Genomic DNA, 19,734 nt, shown 5'->3' with positions numbered 1-19,734 from the left:
AGATGGACGTGATACCGCGAGATTTGGGGGGAGGGCGGGGCCGGAAGCCGGGCCATTCTCGCGAGGCCGGGCGGAGCGGAGCCGGCAGGGCCTGTACACCGTGGAGGTCGTTGGTGTCACCTGCCTCCGCCAGCTCCTTTGCCTGCCGGTCCGCGCCCCTCCCGCTACAGCCATGCTGTCCGCCCTCGCCCGCCCTGCCGGCGCCGCTCTCCGCCGCAGCTTCAGCACCTCAGCCCAGGTAGGCCCGATGAGGGGCTGCCTGCAGGCGGGGGTCCCCTGCCTGGGCCACGTGGGTTCTGGGCTCGCGAGCAGCCCTGATCCCCGGGGCCGCCCTAGATCGCAGGGCGGCCCGGTACCGACCCGCGGCTGTGGCGCCCTGGGCCGGCCCGGTTACTGTGCGGGAAGTGCCAAAAGAAAGCCCGGGAGAAAGTGGTGGGGGGAGTCCCCCAGCTCGTCCTCCGGACCCCAAGAGGACTTGTTCTTGCCCTGCATTCCTTCAGGGTTGAGAAGCCCGGGCTGCAGGGCCGAAAGTAATTTATGCTTGTATGCAACTTTCTATAGTACTAACCTTGTTCTTTCTGTAGCATCCGTACAAATAACGTGTAATTATTAACTCCATAGTACAGAATGAGATACCGAGGGTAGGGAACTGGTCCAAGGTTGTTACACAGTCATTTAGCCAGAGGATTAAAAGCCAGCTCTTCCGCTCACCGTCAGTGGCTTTTGAATTACCAAGCTTCCTTTTAAGAACCTAAAGACGCTGCTTCCTCTTAAGGACTCTTTTGAAGGATCCTTCCTGCTGTGGGCGGACTGGGCCTGACCCCAGGTGTGGTGACTGTGCAACACTTGGCCTGGGAGTACTTAACCTAAGCTATTTTTAGGCATCTTCTAGGATGGTGGTTCTCAAACTGGTGTGTGTCAGAATCACCTGAAAGCTAATGCAGACCAGATCCAGGTTCATTGAAGGGAGGGTAGCACCTGCACCTTTGTATGTTTATCAGGTGTCCCAGGTGATTCCAATATAACCAAAGTTTGAGAACCCAGGAGATGCCCACGTTGCCTCTTAAGCACTGCATCCAAAAGGGAGGTGATTAGTAAAGGAGATTCCAAATTTCTGCTTTAGCTTCTGTCCTTCAGGTCAGTTTCTTGTGTATTCAGTTCATTTGAAAAATAAGTACACAATAATAGCATTGAGTATCCATGCTTGCCAAGATCTGTGCTGGGTGCTGCAGGAGATAAGATGTCTAAGAAGTGGCACTTGAGATAGGCTCAAAAGGAGTAAACTTAGGACAGATGCTGAAGATTGATGCTGAAGAGTGGGGGGAAGGGAACTGATCACAGGTAACACCGTAGGATTTGCCGACAGATGGTCTGATAAAGGGTTCCAGACGGAGGACACCAAGACTTCAGGCTTTGACATTGCTGATTGCTGAGATGGGAAAGACTGCTGGCAGAGAGTGGATTTGGACAGGGGGAGGCTATCAGGAGCTCAGTTTGAAATGTTGAGTTTAAAATGCGTATTGGAGGGGCACCTGGGTAGCTCAGCTGGTTGAGCATCGACTCTTGATTTTGGCCCAGGTCATGGTCCCAGAGTCATGGGATTGAGCCCCGCATCGGGCTCCGTGCTGAACATGGAGCCTGCTTAAGACTGTCTCTCCCTCTGCCTCCTCCCCCACTTGCACTCTTTCTCTCTAAAAAATTAAAATAAAATGCACATGGACATAGAAGTGGCAATATTGATGAAGGCATTAGAGTAAGTCAGAAAGGTGAACTTGAGCAAAGTAGATAACATTGGTCTAGAGACTTTGGATCCTCTGTCCTTAACAGTAAAAGTGAATCAAGTGCACAGCCTCAATATATTTATTTCTCCATGTGTGTACTAATATATGTGTTACAACACAAGAAAATAGAACTTTAAAAAGAAACTATAGTAAACTTACATCATAAAGCACACTGAGCAGTGTGCTGTTGACCACCAGTCCTCAGCGCAGAAAAGGTCAGCAAGTTTGGAGACTGGTCTTTTAGGAAGAGATCACCAGTTAATCTCTGCAGTACCACAGATTCTCATCACATTGTAAAGATTCCGCCACTGAAGGACTGTGTTTTTATACATGTTAACTAAATTAAGGAAACCTTGTAATAGACAAACAATGACATCACTTCAACATTGAAAGTAAAAGAAAGAGCGAGGAGGTCATCTTATGTATCATAAGGGAGGAGATTATCTTATGTATCATAAGGGACCGATTCACTTAAGGACCCTGGTGAGGGCATCAGGTCAGTCTGTTTCTTTTTTATTTTATTTTTGAGTAATCTCCATGGGGCTGCATGGTGGATCCACTGCCCTGGTCAGCCTTGGAAGCCGGGCTGAGCAATCTGGGCATGAGGAACTTCAAGGAGATTTTTGAGCAAGGAAGTGAAATGCCCAAAAGTTTCATTTTCTTTTTTTTAATAAAATTTTTTATGATGTTTATTTTGAGAGAGAGACAGAGTGTGAGTGGGGGAGGGGCAGAGAGAGAGGGAGACAGTCCGAAGCAGGCTCCAGGCTCCCAGCTGTCAGCACAGAGCCCCATGCAGGGCTTGAACCCACAAGCCGTGAGATCATGACCTGAGCCGAAGTCGGATGCTTTACTGACTAAGCCACCCAGGCGCCCTTCAAAAGTTTAATTTTCTGAAGAATGGTTGAAGGTGGTGGTGAGGGGCCTAAGATAGACAATGGAACAGGAACAGAAGTCAGGGACAGGTTGGGAAGATGTTTGAGATGCCAAGTCCTTCCTGTCTTAACTGGGGGAAGGGAAGGCAGGATAAGGGAAGAAGCAGGAAATGCTTCTAAGGGTTTGGATTTGGGAGAACACAGGTACTATTTGGGAACAGGGTAGGAGAGATAGCATAAACTTATTTAGACAGTTGGAATGTCTAACAGAGCTGGGAATGTGGGAGTTGGAATTTGAGAGTTCCAAGGATTAGAGACAAGACGTGAGAGTGATAACTGAAGGTCCGGAAGTGGATGACCTTGCCAGGCCTTGGGTTCTGGTTGATGTGGCTAGTGAAGTCTTCTGGGAAGTCAGGGGTCCCCCTTTACAGTACCAATTTAAAAAACAAAACAAAACTGAGTTTGAATTTTAGTTGTGTATGCTTTTAGGGTTTACCTTTCTTAAGCAGATGGCACATGATGGGCTGTTGGTTGGGCTTGGTTTGGGGTTTAGTTTCAGGTTTTTTTTTTTAAAAATTTTTTTTTTTTTCGACGTTTATTTATTTTTGGGACAGAGAGAGACAGAGCATGAACGGGGGAGGGTCAGAGAGAGAGGGAGACACAGAATCGGAAACAGGCTCCAGGCTCTGAGCCATCAGCCCAGAGCCCGACGCGGGGCTCGAACTCACGGACCGCGAGATCGTGACCTGGCTGAAGTCGGACGCTTAACCGACTGCGCCACCCAGGCGCCCCTAGTTTCAGGTTTTGATAACCAAAGTCCATAATTACCAGCATCCGTTGCCGTAGAGATCTGTGTCGATAGTATAAGGACCCTAGATGGCCACATGCAGTGCTTTGGATTTTTGTCTCTGTTTTCTCAGTTTGTCTCCTTCCCTGGCACCTGCCTGCCAGGGATAATCCCCCTTCTCATCTGTTGGGTTACAGCAGAAACCAGCTCACCGAGGAATTTTGGTTAGGCCTTGAGTGAGCCTTATGGGGAAGGGTACCTTGTGTATAATAAGAGCGAGCTTCAGAGCACTGCTTAGAATAGATCTGTTCTTCTAAGACTTAGTTTTTCTTCTTTCCCTTTCTTTTCTTTTTCTTTCTTTCTTTCCATCCTTTCCTTCCTTCCTTCCTTCCTGCCTGCCTTCCTTCCTTCCTTCCTTCCTTCCTTCCTTCCTTCCTTCCTTCCTTCCTTCCCAAATTGAAGAATCAAATTGCCTGTGTTTGGCTTGTATCCCACTTCATCAATTCCTTTCATAGGAAAGGTTACCAGGAGGCAGTCATTGAATTAGTCATTCAGGATGGCTGGGGTGAGGGTGGCCTTAATTTAAGTCTCACCTGGTCATTATCCTTCACAGACTCCTCTTCCTCCTTTATGCTGGTATTCATAGGGCTCTGTCTCTAGTGCTCCTGTCACTCTGTGTTCTCTTTTGTGCCTTGTCCATGGCTACCATTAATCCCAGTGCAGATGGATAGGACCTCCAGACCAAGCTTAAAGGCAACGTTGTCTACCTAAGCCAGGAAGCTGTCATCCCAGATTTGTCCCTCTGCTCACCATCTGGATAGAGGGAGAGGTGAGGGAGTAACGGAATCACTTGTAGCTCACCCATCCTTCATGCTTGCCTTTATCCCACCCTTGAATCATGCTTGGACTATTGCAGTAGTCTCCCTGCCTCCATTCTTGAAGATCTACAGTCTGTCTTCCATTCTGCCTCATAACTTTGTAAAACACAGTTCTGGACATGCTTTTCCCAGCTTTTAAGGCCTTTCAGTGGTCCTCCTTTGCCCAAAAGAACTAGATGCACTCTGCTAGGCCCTTAGCTTTGGCCCTACCTTCTTCCTTCCTCCACATGTGGCCAACAATGCTTGAGCCATAGAGGACTGTTTCCCTTCAGTAGGCCATATTCCATACTCCTCCCCCTGGCATCCATCTGGTAAACTCCTACTCATCCTTCAAAATCCCCCCGCAAACAGCTCGTTCTCTTTGTACCGCTGCCTTTCCCGGCATCTACCTGTGTGGCGCTTGTCACACTAGATGCCCCTTACCCCGTTTGCACGTCTTTCAGCTCGCAGGCCTTGTTGTAGTTTGCAAGTCATTCTAGCGTGTGGCAGGTAGGAAGTCTGCATCCCCAAGTACCATGACAGCCTGCTGGTAGGTGCTTGCGTGTGTGTGTGTATAGTTTTTAAAACTACAGGCTGCAGGGAAGGCAGCCTGAGTGAGGCTTGTTCCCCTTGCAGAGGGTGTGTGCAGTACGACCCGGACCGTGACAACATCTGTAGACCTAAGTTCCTCATTTTCCTGAGATAAGCTTCTGTGTTTCAGAAGAAAACGGGACCTTTGGACTGGTCGAAATACAATTGTGTCTTCTTTGGCACCATGGCCATAAAGGAGGCCCAGTGTGGTATTTTACAGGCTGTCACGTGAATACTTTTAATGCCGATTCTATATTAAGAGTCCTTTCTCTGTGCCCCTTTACAGAACAATGCTAAAGTAGCCGTGTTAGGGGCTTCTGGAGGAATTGGGCAGCCCCTTTCGCTTCTCCTCAAGAACAGCCCCTTGGTGAGCCGCCTGACCCTCTACGACATTGCTCACACACCTGGAGTGGCTGCAGATCTGAGCCACATCGAGACCAGAGCAGCTGTGAAAGGTACTGGGCACGCTGACCCTGGACTCTGCTTCTTTTCTCCCCGGTAGACCGGGATCCAAGCCGTAGAATAGAATTCTTCAACGAAACTACATCAGAGCCAGGGTTTCCATGTTCATCGTAGAACTGAATTTCACAAGTAATTAATGTCTTTCTGGACTTAAGCCTGTAAAAATTATATAGCAATATCTTTCAGAAGAAAACAAAGGTGGTCTAATCTTCCCATTTTTAATTTTTTCTAATTTGAAAAGACAATAGGATCAGGAAGGGGAATTTGGGGAGACTTATATATCCTGGTTATTTTAACTTTTTTTTTTTTTTTTAAAGTTTACTTTTGAGAGAGAGAGAGCATGCGAGCGGGGCAGCGGCAGAGAGAGAGCAGGACAGAGGATCTAAAGCAGGCTCTGTGCTGACAGTAGAGAGCCCAATATGGGGCTTGAACTCAGAAAACCATGAGATCATGGCCTGAGCCGAAGTCAGAAGTTCAACTGACTGAGCCACCCAGGCGCCCCTTACCTTTACTTTGTAGCAGTATTTATCCGTGTTACCAAATTGGTTAAACCATTTTTTTTTTTTAAGTTTATTCTTAGAGTGAGAATATGTACACACACACACACACACGCATACGCATGCACGAGTGGGGGATGGGCAGAGAGAGACTCCCAAGCAGCCTCCACACTCAGCGCAGAACCCAACATGGGGCTCAATCCCACAACCCTGAGGTCATGACCTGAGCCGAAATCAAGAGTCGGATCCTCAATCGACTGAGCCACCCAGGCACCTCTTGGTTAAATCATTTTTAAGGCAATTCTGTAGCTGGTCACTGATTTATTATGCCCGTCCTGTTGGCCTTTGGGCTATTTCCTGTGTTTCTCCACTGGAGACACAAACACAAGCTGTGACGAACCTCTTCATCTTCACATCTTGTTTCTTAGGATTCCAAAAGTGGAATCAGGAGGTGTGACTATGTCAAAGATTATACCGTATTATACACCAAATGGCGGTGCATCGCGGTGGCAGTGATCCGTCTCTGCTGACGGTGTATGGAAGTGCCCTGTGTGGTGGTGTTTACACGCATCCTCCGCTGGTGCAAACAGCTCAGGAGGTCAACTGTCAGAACTTACGTTTTTGTGCCTTCCATAGCCTCAGTTGGTTTGCTCATCCTCTTTCAGGTCTTCTGGAAGGTCCTGCAATAAGGAAAAAGTTCAAATCAAAGCAGATATTGGTCATTGGAGCAAATTTCCCTTGAAATCTTTGAAAATGGACCTTTTCCCCTATGAGCAAGCAAACTAGATTCAAACGCTTAGAGTCCTGCGTTGTCAGCTCTGTGACTTTCTTTCATGGCGCTCAGTGTGCCTTCTGATCTGACCCCGAGATGGAGCTTTCGTCAGGATGATTGGGGAGGGAGATAAGCAGCTCTTTAACCTGGGGGCTGAGAAGGCCTTTCAGGAGTTAGCAAACAGCGGACTTGGTTTGGTTTGGGGAAAACCTCTAGGGTTGGTCCATTCTGGATGGGTCGGGGGCTGGGCAGTTGGCGGCTGGAGGAAAGTAGCGTGAGAGAGTGCCGGGATTGTCAAACTCATGGGTATTAGTGGCCAGGAAGCACTTCACAGGTGGGCCTTGCACCTGAGGCCTTCAGTCGGCGTCGGACCCGGGTGGGGCTGGCCATCTTCCCCAGCTCTGTCCCCAAAGATGTGCTCGCCTGCCCAGATCAGAAACGGTGAACTTGCTCTTTCCTGGGGGGATGGTATTTTCTAGGCTACCTCGGACCTGAGCAGCTGCCAGACTGCCTGAAAGGTTGTGATGTGGTGGTTATTCCTGCAGGAGTCCCGAGAAAACCAGGTGTGTGTTTGAAAGCCCTGCCTAGGGTCTCCCTGCGGGTCAGGTGAGGAAATGGTTTTCCTTTAAACTGGATCAAGTCATTGTTTCCATGGCAGAGAAAAATTCCAAAGGCTCCCCAGTACCTGCGGGATAGAGGGACATCTCCTCCTTGGCGTGGCTAAAGCCTTACACGCGTCTGCTGTGTCTGTCCCCTGCTCAGTCTGGTGCTTCTGTGCCCGCTGTCCGCACGGAGTGCCCTTTCCTTCACCCGCCCCTCGGGAATTCTCACTGATCCTGGATGATCCTCCTCAGATCCCTCCCTCCCTGGCTCCTCCCCACGCTCCACCCCCTCCACCAGCCTCTGTTTGGGCACGTGTCACACTAGGTTGTTTCTCCTACAAGATAGATTTCCTTGGAAGGGGGACCCTGTCTCACCCAGGGTATCTAACAACCGTAACAGAGCACTTGTTACACCTTTGGCAATTCCTTCCGTGCTCTGTGAGCATGTTGAATCGGATCGTTCTCAGGCATGACACGGGATGATCTGTTCAACACCAATGCCTCCATCGTGGCCACCCTGACCGCTGCCTGCGCCCAGCATTGCCCCGAGGCCATGATCTGCATCATTTCAAACCCGGTAAGTGCCTCTGGCAGGTAGGCTGTGAATACTGTGCCGAAAGCTCGTAATTGGCAAAAGTGTGCAGATATGCTTACAGGGACAAATATCCGGTTAAGGTGCTGCAGGGGACAGATTGGATGAAGTAACTGGGAATTTCAGCCTGGGTTTTCCACCATTTGTATGCCTTTGGGCAAATCACTTCCCCTCTCTGTGTCTTAGTTTCTCCACCTGAAAAGTCCGTCGTTGTTGTTTTAATGTTTATTTATTTATTTTGAGAGAGCACGTGCACGTGTGCAGGAGGGAGAGGGACAGAGAAAGAGAGAATCCCAGACAGGCTCCGCTGTCCACACAGACGCGGGGCTCGATCCCACGACCCTGAGATCATGACCTGAGCTGAATCAAGAGTTGGATGCTCAACCGACCGAGCCACCCAGGCACCCTGGAAAAGTCCATTCATTAGGCTCCATTCAACCCTGATGGTTGCGGCCTGTTGTCTTCTTTTACTGTATTCTACTCAGGGTTTGCCCTTCCTGGTTCCCTGTCACGCTTGCACAGCCACCCCAGGCCCTGCTCGCGGGTTTTTGTAGGGAGCTTATCCTCCAAACCGGAAAGCACATGTGCTGTCTCCTCCCCGAGAAGACGGTGTGGCCCCCAAGCGTCCCCAGCAGCCCGGGTTGCATTTAACCACAGCCCTCTCCGTGCCTCCCTCCTGGGCGAATCTGGTCTCTGAGGATCGGGTTCTGGGTAGAAGTGCAGCCACAGTGGTATTGACTGGGGATGTGCCTGCCAATCCACGAGATTGTGCCCGGTGCCTCTGAGAAGCGGATCTCCACCTGGCTCGCCCTCCTCGGGGCATCCAGTCAGCCATGGAAAGCAGCTGCTGCCGGGAAGCTAACCTGGTGCCTGATAGAAGTCCTGCCGTTTTCTTTCGTTTTTATTACATTTTTTCTACGCACCCGGCAACGTGTCCGCACTTGCTATATATTAAGTCCTGTAATCCTCACAGCCTCGTGGGGTAGTTGTCTCCTCTGTGTTACGGTGAGGAACCAAGTCCTAGGAGTTGAGGAAGCTTGCCCGGGGTTGCCTCGCAGAGCAGCAGAGCTGGGACTTGACCCCGAGCCCTCGGTCTCTGGCCGTGTGCGATGCCGTCCTGTTTTAGGAATGGCCGTTCAGGTGTCAGCCCCAGCTGGGGAGGACGGTGTCCGGTGGAGCCGTCCTCACGATTTAGGTCGATAGCTGGCAAGGCACGTGCCCATTGGAGCTGTGGGCCCAGAAGCCACTAAGGGTAAACAGCACCTGCCAAGACAAAGGGCTCTTTGTTCACGTCAGGGGGAAAAGAGGAAGTTGCCCCACGGTGACCTGTTCTGTCTTGAGGGTGGCTTGCCTATAAACAAGTCCTAAGGTTTGGCACCTTAGGACTTATTAATGGTCTGGGGAAGAGACTTGTCCTTCGGTCGCATGCCTCTTCTCAGAATGCAGGGCAAGTTACACCACTCTCTCGATCTACTAGGTTAACTCCACCATCCCGATCACGGCGGAAGTTTTCAAGAAGCATGGAGTATACAACCCCAATAAAATCTTCGGGGTGACAACCCTGGACATTGTCAGAGCCAACACTTTTATTGCAGAACTGAAGGTAAGAGCTGCGGCGGATATTTTTCAAGTTATGTTCCTGGCTGTCCTTGGCTGACCTATGGGCATAGGAGACCAGGCACTTACACGTCACTTGTGACTCCAGAATCATCAGTGTTCTTGGGGCTTGCCCCTGTTGGGGAGAGTTGCCCTCACGCTTTCTTGGGCAATCCACACAGGCCCATGCAGGTTTGAACCGTGGCCAGCTTCAGTCTTGACTCGACTCTGTCTGTCCTCCCTGGTGCCTTATGGGTCCAGGCTTTTCCTGGGTTTCTCGCTGGCTCAGCTGGGTTGTACTCTCCAAGTTCATTGCCTCTGAAAATTAGAACTAACAGGATTTATCTGCTGATTGTTAGACAAATGGTAAAGTTGGCAAACACGAAGAACTAAGGAAGGTTCCGGAAGGCCTGAGGTGTCAGGACTTTCATTGCTGATCGATAGATAGTTCTGGCTCCCTTCTTGGGTTGCCTCAGCGAGTTCGCATCTGGCCAGTTGCCTGCGGCTCCTTGGGCTGCCGACTGAGCTGCCAGGCCCGTCCTGGGGTGGGTTCGACACGGGCACCAGCTCTGGTGTCCTCGGTGCCTCTCGTTGGTCACTTCCGAGTCTTGGGGTATGGATCCAGCAGAACCACTTCCTCTGACCTAAAGAAGTGCCCCTCCTGAGCTTCAGGCCGTTTTTTTCTGACTTTGCAGATGAGGGGGACTCTAAAGTAGGAACAGGGGTCATGCGCACGGCCAAGCAAGGAGGGCACACACGACACCGTTGACCTTCGTTGTACCCCCTGCTCCCTGTGCGCCTGGCAGGTTTGCCTCTGAGGCGTGACACCCTGCTTTAGCTCGTGCTGTGGCGTGTCCCCAGCTTCTGTGCTAGGCGCGGGTGTCCCAGAGATCCAGAAGATAGGGGAGCCCTTGGGATTCAAGAGACAATATTATCGAGTAACCGGTTCGGCGCGGGCGTGTAGGGCGGTTGTCTGAGTCAGGACCAGCTTTCTGGGCGAGCTTGTGCTCAGCTGAGTCTGACCGAGAACGGGCCGAGAGGGTGGGGTTTGGGCTTCCTGAGGCTCCCAGCCTGGTTTCATGGAAGCCACAGTGCTCATTCCCTTTGGGCTCTCGTGGTGCTACCAGCTCTTGGCTGAAGCACACCATCTCCCCCAGGCCCCAGACCTGCGGCAACACACCGGCTACATGGGGCTGGTTTGGTTACTTAGAATTACATAAAACTAGAAATCCGTGTCCTCGTTGCACTGGCTACGTTTCAGATGTGGCTTCTATGTTCTCGCAGAAAGTTCTGGACGGTGCTATCGTAGCCAGAGAAGTTCTGTTTGAGGTGGAGGAAGGGGAGGGTCTTGGCCCCTGGCAGAGACTCTAATGCTTGTCAGGCTTCAGTTCAGTGAATTGCCCTTTACCTCAGGTCTCTGGCGTTCTGAGAAAATCCTGAATTGTATCAGGAATGAATGTTGGCCCTTAAACCTCCAGCGTCTGGGCCCTCCTCAGTCCCTCGGCCATCTCTTGCCCCCTTTGCCACCTTCCCTTTGCATTTCTGCTGATGTTGTAGGTATTTCTTGTACCCTAGGCCTCTGCTCATTTAGCCTAGAAAACGCTTCCTTTGGCAAAGTCCTGCTGCTGCTTCCCAGATGAAGTTAAGTCTCTCCCAAGAAGGCTCTCCCAGGCTAAGGAAGTGCTACCCTTCCGAGGCCACCCCATGCAGCTGTCTTAGCACATGACAGTGGGACGTCATTTGTGTCTGTCTTGTAATCGACAGTGAGTGTCTCAAGAATGGGGGCTCTGTCTGTCCACGCCTGTGTCCCTGGTGACCAGCACACTGCCTTGGCACAGAGGTACTTCCACGTGAGCCCCCTGCTCCGTGAACTTGATCCAGCTGTGTCCCCCTTCCCGGGCAAGGCTGGTTCCTAACTGAGGGCTGCTCTCTTTAGCAGCCACGGCATTTGAGAAAAGTGGCATCATTTGGGGACTGCTCACTTCCCTCCCATAACTCCCACCAGATTCCTTTTTTTGACCGTCTTAAGAAATACCTGGTCCACAGATTTGTGGGGGCGTTGTGCCTCCGGTTTAACAAACGAATCAGCCTCTTCTGGCAGGCCCCCACAAAGAACCATGGGGTTTTGACCCCTTACAACTCGGTTTTATTCTGTCCTGATCACAGATTGAGCTGACAGAGTTCTCACCCCTGGGTTTCCTAGAATTGTTTTTGAATTTTGCTCTAGAATGAAGGCAAGGGAATTTGACTTGTTGTCTCTGACACAGTGTAGGGACATGAGTCTGGGCTTGTGCTAGGAGAATGACATTAGCTCTGGGGAAGACGACGGTCATCCTCAGGTTCTGAGAAGATACCAGACCGACAGGGACCACGGGGGGGGGGACCCTACATGGAGGCCGTTTTCTGCTCACTGTAAAGGAAGACCCTCGTAGTAATCTCCCCGGATGACGCATCACTCCGCGCTGCCCCGTTCACACTGCTGCTCCACCATGTGGTGGGGCCGGGGGAGGGACTCTAAATACAGCTGGACTCAGTCTTTTGTGGTTTCTTTGTTCTGAGTTCCGTGGGTTTTTCCAGGATCGGTGCTTTAGGTGGATATGACATTTTATACTCAAAGAGCTTTAAAAATTAACAAAGCTTCATACTCTGGTGGCCAGGGTTTGGATCCAGCTCGAGTCAATGTTCCTGTCATTGGCGGCCATGCTGGGAAGACCATCATCCCCCTGATCTCTCAGGTAAGTGTGTCACCTTTGCCAGGAAGCCTTAGGATCACGAACGCCTTTCAGGGGTTCCGCTTTGAGGCACTAAAGATAGACTGACAAAGAACTCAGCATCTTTGTATTTCAAGAGGATTCCTGCTGTGGTTACGGCCCGCCCATTGTATGGGGGGCTCTCGAGTGGCCTGTGGGGCTGCAGTTGGGCTCCAGCAACTCAGGGTCCACACCTGCGGGAGCGAGCGCGGTCAGAAGGTGCTTGTGGCGGCCTGCTCCCAACACGGCGAGACTGCTGCGGGGACCGCTGAATTCCCGGGTAGGTCAGAGCAGGCAAAGCTGTTGTGTTTAAAAACGAGTAGAGGGGCGCCTGGGTGGCGCAGTCGGTTAAGCGTCCGACTTCAGCCAGGTCACGATCTCGCGGTCCGTGAGTTCGAGCCCCGCGTCGGGCTCTGGGCTGATGGCTCAGAGCCTGGAGCCTGTTTCCGATTCTGTGTCTCCCTCTCTCTCTGCCCCTCCCCCGTTCATGCTCTGTCTCTCTCTGTCCCAAAAATAAATAAACGTTGAAAAAAAAAAAAAAATTTAAAAACGAGTAGAGACCAGGTGAACGCCACCGCGAATGAGGAAAATGAAACCAGTGTCCTGATCCCCGAGTTTAACGCACACGGAAGGACTCAAAATATTTATGGTGTCCTCACCAAAAGTGCGTAACGTTGTAAGAAAAGCATGAGGGAAACCTCCCGTAAATCCAAATTGAGAGACATTCTACAAAACGAGCAGTCGGTACTCTTGACAAGTGTCCCGGAAGACGGGACCACTAAGGAGTAGACTGAGCTGGGATAACCGTCCGCTGGGGTCCTGGATCAGAAATGGGACAGGAAAGGGACAGCAGTGGGGAAGTGGGTGACCTCTGGGTGGGGCCCGTAGTCAACATATCAATGATGATTTTCTGTTCCTTAGAGTTGCCCTGTGGTTACGTGAGATGCTAACGTTAGGGTAGGCTGGGTGAGGGAAATCTTTGTGCGGTTTTTACGACTCTTCGCTAAATCTAAAATTAGTCCAAAATACTAAAAGTTCTTTAAAAATGAGTAGGAACCGGGAGCGCCTGGCTGGCTCAGTCGCTGGAGCCTATGACTCTTAATCTCGGGGTCGTGAGTTCAAGCCTCAGGTTGGGTGTGGAACCCACTTAAAAAAAAAAAATGAGTAGGGACCGCACTACACCTCCCAAAAAGGTGACGTACTTTAAAGCAAAGGTGGTCTTGGTATCCCGTTCAGTGGCGGCGGGGGGGGTCCTGCCATGACAGGGGGAGGGGACATGGGGTCTAGGAGTGGCAGCAGCCCCTGCTCACGTGTTCCCTGTGACTTTGGCCTGCAGTGTACTCCCAAGGTGGACCTACCCCAGGACCAGCTGACAGCCGTCACTGGGCGGATCCAGGAGGCCGGCACGGAGGTGGTGAAGGCCAAAGCTGGAGCAGGTAGATTCTTGGGGGACGACCCCCGTGTGGGGTGCTGATGCCAGAGGCCCTCCAGCTCACGGCTGAAGACCGGAAGGGCCCGGGCAGGCAGCGAACCCTTCTCTTAGCTTCAGATGTGTTTACTGGGTGAGCCCGTCCCGCAGCAGAGGGCAGCTCGGCTGTGTGGCATGGAAGGGTGTCTGAGCTTGGCGAAGCCAGTTGTGTGCCATTCATGAGTTTGTAAAATGAAGAGACGCTGACTGAATTCTTCACCGCTAAAGGGGAAGATGTGGAAGATGTTACTTAGCCGACAGGGCGGCCTCTCCTGGGCTTTACGGTCCCGGTGCTGGCTTGGCTAACCTGCCCGTGCCCTCCTAGGCTCTGCCACCCTGTCCATGGCATACGCCGGAGCCCGGTTTGTCTTCTCCCTCGTGGATGCCATCAACGGAAAGGAAGGAGTTGTCGAATGTTCCTTCGTTAAATCCCAAGAAACAGACTGTCCCTATTTCTCCACACCTTTACTGCTGGGGGTACGTATCCTGGAGGCTGTGTCTTGGGCTCGTGGAAGGAGGCTCATTGTCTATGCTTAAGGTCGGGAGCCCTGGCTGTTTGCTCCGTAATTCGGTTTCCCGTTGTGTGGTAACTGCATCCCGGTGCCTGGCCTGTGCTGGGGTTTGGAGGGTGGACGCACATCATAGAATTAAGAGCAGGGAGAAACCTCAGGCTGAGGGGGGCTGGGTAGGAACCCGCTGGCACGTGAATCCCTTCCCTGTGGCTCTGCCGGCTGGTCAGTGCAGCTGTCTCACTGTGTTTCTTTCTTTTTTGTTTTAATTTTTTTTTTAATGTTTCTTTTTGAGAAGGAAAGAGACAGAGCACGAGCTGGGGAGGGGCGGAGCGAGAATGAGACACAGAATCTGAAGCAGGCTCCAGGCTCTGAGCTGTCAGCACAGAGCCCAATGCAGGGCTCGAACCCACAAGCTGTGAGATCATGACCTGAGCTGAAGTCGGACGCTTAACCGACTGAGCCACCCAGGCGCCCCTCGCTGTGTTTCTTGATGAGACACGTGTTCTGTCTCCAGGCGGCCGTGGGCACTTCTGGAGGAAAAGGCTTCCCTTCCCCATCCTGTGTGACGTCGCCCCGTGGCTCATGCTTGTTCGTTCTTGCTCTGACCTCGGGGCGCGCCGAGCCCCGTCCCTCTTCCGGGGAGGCCTGGAGAGCTGGCAGAGCTGTGATATTTTCCAGCTCAGGTGACCCTGCTCCCTTGCTCTCGCCCCTACTGGTTTTCTTCCTGGAATGTGTTGCAGACCCCCTTGGAACCGTGGTGTCTGGGATAGAGCCCCTCTGGCCCCAGTGCTTGGCTTCAGTCAGGCTGTTTTGGAGGCAGCTGTCCGGTCTGATGACCCTCCCCAAGTCTTCAGGGAGCAGAAACCCCTAAGTCTCACTCTGTTTCTGATGTGCGGGTGGCTGCTGACGTCAGGCAGATGTGTGGTTGCCTTCATCTTCTCCCCAGAAAGGAACTGTGTGGTGACATGCTAAGCCACCCAGGGGCCCTTCCCACAGATGCCCTGGTGTCCAAAGATCCCGGAGACAATGGCCCCGGGCCTGGGGGACTCCGTGTGGTGGAGAGACCCACTAAACAGACTAATGCCGTGACCAGTGTGGTGGGGCAGGCCCTGCAGGCCCTGGAGTCAGGGAGGGCTCTCCAGGGATATGGCCTGGAAGCCTCCCCTGCTCACGCAGACACCAGCTCAACCGTGGAGGTGACACGGTGACAGACACCTGTTGTTTTCCTGATGTCACATGTGTGCCTACTTGATTACATCGGACCCGGGTGGCTATTACCAACTCAGGGAAAAGACTAGAACCCAAAAGTATGCTCTGTGTTGGGAAGAAGAACATGCGGCGCTGCTAACGACCGAGCACCCTGGGTGCCAAGTCGCCCGCGTGTGTTCTCACCGCCTCCTTTGAGGTGGAGAGTATGCCCGTTTTCTAGATGAGGAAACCGCCTTGGCCAAAGTGCACATGGTGTGAGTGACCGAGTCCAGATCCCAGCCGAGGATCGTCTGCCTGAAGCCCGGGCTCGGGGCAGAGCTGTGAAGTTACATGGCGGGTTTTGTTCAATAGCCTCGTCCACAGAAACTGGCTGTAAAATTTACAGTATTTTTAGCGGTTGTTGTTAATTTAAAAATTGTCCATTTTTTACCACCTCCTCTCTCCTCCAGAAAAAGGGCATCGAGAAGAACCTAGGCATCGGCAAGATCTCTCCTTTCGAAGAGAAGATGATCGCCGAAGCCCTCCCTGAGCTGAAGGCCTCCATCAAGAAAGGAGAAGAGTTCGTGAAGAACATGAAATGAGAGGGCAGCTGGTGAGCGGTCCGCGTCCCTAACTTATGAAGGCATCATGTCCCTGTAAAGCCGTCTCACACCCCTTCGTGTTTCAGTCGCGTTACCCACGAATGTTGTGTTAACGTTGCTGCCCCTTCCAAATCGTGGGTCCGTCTGTGGGTGCCTCAATAAAAGCAGGCTCTGAATTTCTTTATCAAGGTCTCCATAAATGTGCTTTCTTCCCCCTGCTTCAGAGGGTCTGGCATCACGAATCGGAAGATGTTATTTACATATTAGACTGACGCATGATGGTCTCATCAGTAGCTTTGAGAACATACAGAATCTTTATCAGTGGCTGTTCCCCCTACCCCACCCTGCCCTGCAACAATGTGTCCCTCAGCTGTGCAAACTGAGGAGGGCTCGGCTCCGGCCCGATTCCTCAGAGTCCTTGGAACGCAGCTGTGGCGGGGTGACAGCTGGTGGCACTTGCCCAGCTGCCCTTTTCCATCCCCAGTTCTTCCCACGTGGTGGTTTCTGCCTAAGCAGACCGCTCCATCGTCTACGCTGGAGCTGCCTTGGCTGACTTCCGTCTCGCTCTGAACCCTATCCTCCCCTCACCAGGCCCAGTCTTCAGAGACGGGGACTGCCCTAGGCAGAGTTGTGAGGAAAGCCGGGGCAGGAGCAGAAAAAACCAAAACGCCAGCTGCCGTGGCTGCGCTGGGGACACAGGAAGGCTGGCTCCGTGTCTTCATCAGAGGCCTAAAAAGGAACTTGGTTGTATTCTCTGGCCTTAGCGTAAATGGGGGGGACCTGTTCCCATTGTCCATGCCTGAGAAGGAACGTGGCGGCGGCAACTGGATGAACTTAAGTGAAGGGCAAAAGGGCAGGTGGGGGCGGAGCTGAGCCCATCGCCCAACACCCACGTGTCTACAGCAGCTTCTCTTTAATGACGGACGTTATCGTTACATCGTTGTTTTGTTACGAGTCCTCAATATGTGTCTGCTGCTTAAAACCTAAAACAGCAGCCAAAAAATAAAGCAGGAAAATAATCGCTGGTAATGGAATCTGTCCTCTTACTTTTGCTTAGTTCGTAAGTTAACACTTCGTATGCCCGTTTGCATGCAGCCCACGCTTCCGGTTCTGTTACTGTAAAACACCCCCCCGCCCCAGTCTAGTTGCTCATGCCTTTCTGCATGTGGACAAGGTTCCGCTGGGTGGTCCCCACCCCACCAGGTGCAGGAACTGGCCAGTCTGGCCCACCGGAGACTCTAGCTCACCACGGCTGGTGTTGGGGGGACCCTGGGGCAGCCAGGCTTGTCACTCTCCACGGGGCCTCTGTGCAGAGTGGGCAGACTTCTTCCTTGACAGCTCAGGGTTCCCAAAAGTGCAAAAGCAGAAACTGCCAGGCATTAGGACGGGCTCAGAACCGGCCCGACATCACTTCTGCCACATCCTCGTGCTTAAAGCAGGTCCCCCGGCAGGCCCCGGCGTCTGGTGGAAGCGGACTGGGCAGGGCAGGGCAGGCGGGCCTGGCTCTTCAGGGGCCCACTTAGATGAGCGACCACACGTGACTCCTGTAAGCACAGATACATCTTCCCTTCCCACTTGTAATAACGGAGTAACCCTTAAGGTGAGCCCACAGTAATCTATTCCACTGCCATTAGATAATTCAGTTGCTGAGTTTCACTACTGTAGTTTATAGTTTCACTACTATAAAGGGCACGGCTCCGGACACCACCTTTGGAGTAATTCCACATGTGCAGCACCACGCTAGCTCTCTGGGGTCATTTGCTATGTCATGGGATCCTTGGGACAACCCTGACAGGCAGGACCTAGTGCTGGTGACTCAAAGCAGGTTGTCTTGTTTCGGATGGTCGGAGCCCTTCTCCACGTACCAGCGGTCACCACACAAAGGCCTCCCAAGCCCGTTTGCCAAAGATGCAGCTTCCTGGGGCGCCTGGGTGGCTCAGTCAATTGCGCCTCCGACTCTTGGTTTCTGCTCAGGTCATGATCTCACAGTTCATGGGTTTGAGCCCCAAGTCGGGCTCTGCACTGACAGGGTGGATTCTGCTTGGGATTTTCTCCCTCTTTCTCTCTCTGCCCCTCCCCTGCTCACACACGCTCTCTCAAAATAAATAAATAAACTTAAAAAAAAAAAAAAGATGCAGCTTCCTGACTCCCACCTCTCAAAAGTTATGATCTAGCAGTCTGAGAAGGGGGAGTGGGGGACAAGAATGGAGAATGCTCCAGATTCTTCCAGACTGTGCTGGGGAAGCGCCATTGGCCCACCCATCCCTTTGGACACTGGCTACCTCAGAGCTCTTTCTACATAGGTAGGCCTCCTGCCCTTTGGGGCTCAAGTCAGGTACGTTGAGAACCAGAGAGAAAAGTACAGATAAAGTAGGGCAGGACTCAGGACAAGGTTATTTCTGGATATTTTGGCAGAGGCAAGGATCCAGGGAGAGGCCCCACCGAGGTATTCGGGAGGGGGAGGAGGCTGTGAGCTGGGTAGGGTTCCCACGGTCAGGGGAGCAGGATGGGCTTGTCTGGCAACAGCAGGGGTGGCTGGACTTGAGAGAATGGGCTCAAGATGTGCTTGAGGAAGGGCCAAGTGTATGGCTGGCAGCCTAGGGCACAGGCGGAGGGAGCTGGCACTATTCTGGGGATGGTCTTAAATGCCAGGTTGAAGAGCCTGGGCTCCACTCTGTGGAAATGGGGACCGGGAGGAGGATGCCAGAGGCGCCCACTCGATCCTAGGATGGGGCTTTTAACACCCCACTGGGGCGGGGGGGGGGGGGGGGGGGGCAGGTGACAGCCTTGCTACAGGCCTGGAGGCTGCCCTTTAAGTAGGGAAGATACAGCAGCAGAAAGGCTGAAGGCCCAAAATAGGGTGGCAGTGAGTGGGAGGGAAGGGATGACAGGGACATGGAGACGCACCAGCATCTCCCAGCCCCGTCCCCACCACGCAGAAGTCCATCAGCCAGTTATCGGCGAGGGTGAGGCGAGCCGCACCCCCACTTTCAAGCTCCAATTATGTGCCTCCGGGTCCACACAGACCCGCTGCCTCCTGACACACGATTCCGGTCCCCCTCGGCGAGGAACAAAAACCCAGGGATTGAGGGTTTGAGGGTTTGGTGTTAATGACCATAATGAGCTGGCTGAGCCCTTTGCAGGAGGAAGCCAAGAAGCAGCCTTTAGAAAGCAGAGGGGAGCCTGGCGTGGAAGCCGCGGGGCATCCGCGCCGAGGGTAATTGCATGGCCCAAGAGCTGGTCCCGCGGAGGAGCTGCGTGGATGCGTGGAAGTCCCGGGTACACACGGCCAAGTTGGCTAATGATAAGGAGAGCAGAGGGGTTCGTCGGCGCCGCTAGGGCAGGGGGGGAGGGGGCGAACATCTTAACCCTCGCAAGGACCCTGACCTCGCTTGGGAGGGACCTGGCGCGCAGCCCAACCTCCCCTGCAGTTCTCCCCGGTTACCTGGAGAGGGCGCCGGAGGCTGGTGCTGCAAAGCGGCTCCCGGGGACCAGCAGGTCAGGTGGTGGAGCGAGGATTAGCATTCCAGAGCCAAATCCGGCTCTCTGCCCTGTCTGGTCTCTGCTCACCCAGACCGGGAGGGGCAGCCACCTCTTCCAGGGTGGAGGAGTTGGCAGCCAGCCCAGAGAAGTCGGTGGAAACCGGCCTGGAGACACAATATGCAGGGAGAGGGTGGCCGGAGGGGAGGGGTCTGGGAAGAAACACCGCCTTCCCCGAGAGCCTCCCTGGAGACTCAAGGCCTTGCCCCTGAGCTGGTGGAGGGGAGGGAGGGTAACTTCCCACTTCAGTTAACCGGGTGACCTT

The 19,734-nt window shown here is 52.8% G+C and overlaps 2 protein-coding genes across 4 annotated transcripts in view; one reads left to right on the top strand and one right to left on the bottom strand.

Annotated features, from left to right (window-relative positions):
* Positions 1 to 19,517, bottom strand: part of STYXL1 (serine/threonine/tyrosine interacting like 1) — a 91,411-nt gene extending 71,894 nt beyond the window's left edge. Inside the window, exons 1-2 of one of the 3 annotated variants that reach the window (XM_045460399.1) lie at positions 19,375 to 19,517; positions 6,465 to 6,527 (exon numbers count right to left, since the gene is read on the bottom strand). In XM_045460399.1, coding sequence (XP_045316355.1) covers positions 6,465 to 6,502 — 38 coding nt within the window. In that variant the 5' untranslated portion in view covers positions 6,503 to 6,527; positions 19,375 to 19,517. Of the gene's footprint in view, positions 1 to 568; positions 588 to 6,464; positions 6,528 to 19,374 lie in introns of those variants that run through there. The other 2 variants (XM_045460394.1, XM_045460398.1) reach the window with 2 other exon arrangements.
* Positions 42 to 16,113, top strand: MDH2 (malate dehydrogenase 2). The gene is made up of 9 exons (XM_045460393.1): positions 42 to 238; positions 5,175 to 5,343; positions 7,099 to 7,182; positions 7,689 to 7,798; positions 9,291 to 9,416; positions 12,067 to 12,144; positions 13,496 to 13,595; positions 13,953 to 14,104; positions 15,798 to 16,113. The coding sequence occupies exons 1-9, from the start codon at positions 173 to 175 to the stop codon at positions 15,927 to 15,929; spliced, it is 1,017 nt and encodes a 338-aa protein (XP_045316349.1). The 5' UTR covers positions 42 to 172; the 3' UTR covers positions 15,930 to 16,113.
* Positions 19,518 to 19,734: the final 217 nt, after the last annotated feature.

This window comes from Leopardus geoffroyi, chromosome E3 (genome assembly GCF_018350155.1).
Source record: "Leopardus geoffroyi isolate Oge1 chromosome E3, O.geoffroyi_Oge1_pat1.0, whole genome shotgun sequence".
NCBI classification, from domain to species: domain Eukaryota; kingdom Metazoa; phylum Chordata; class Mammalia; order Carnivora; family Felidae; genus Leopardus; species Leopardus geoffroyi.
The sequence above is the reverse complement of the archived record's forward strand: the minus strand, read 5'-3'. Positions and strand labels throughout refer to the sequence as shown.

Excerpts from the sequence above, each read along its gene's own strand:
- MDH2 (XM_045460393.1), top strand. The coding sequence starts at position 173 with ATGCTGTCCGCCCTCGCCCGCCCTGCCGGCGCCGCTCTCCGCCGCAGC. Across the intron at positions 7,183-7,688 it reads AGGAGTCCCGAGAAAACCAG|GCATGACACGGGATGATCTG; the intron begins GTGTGTGTTTGA and ends GATCGTTCTCAG. Across the intron at positions 9,417-12,066 it reads CTTTTATTGCAGAACTGAAG|GGTTTGGATCCAGCTCGAGT; the intron begins GTAAGAGCTGCG and ends TCTGGTGGCCAG.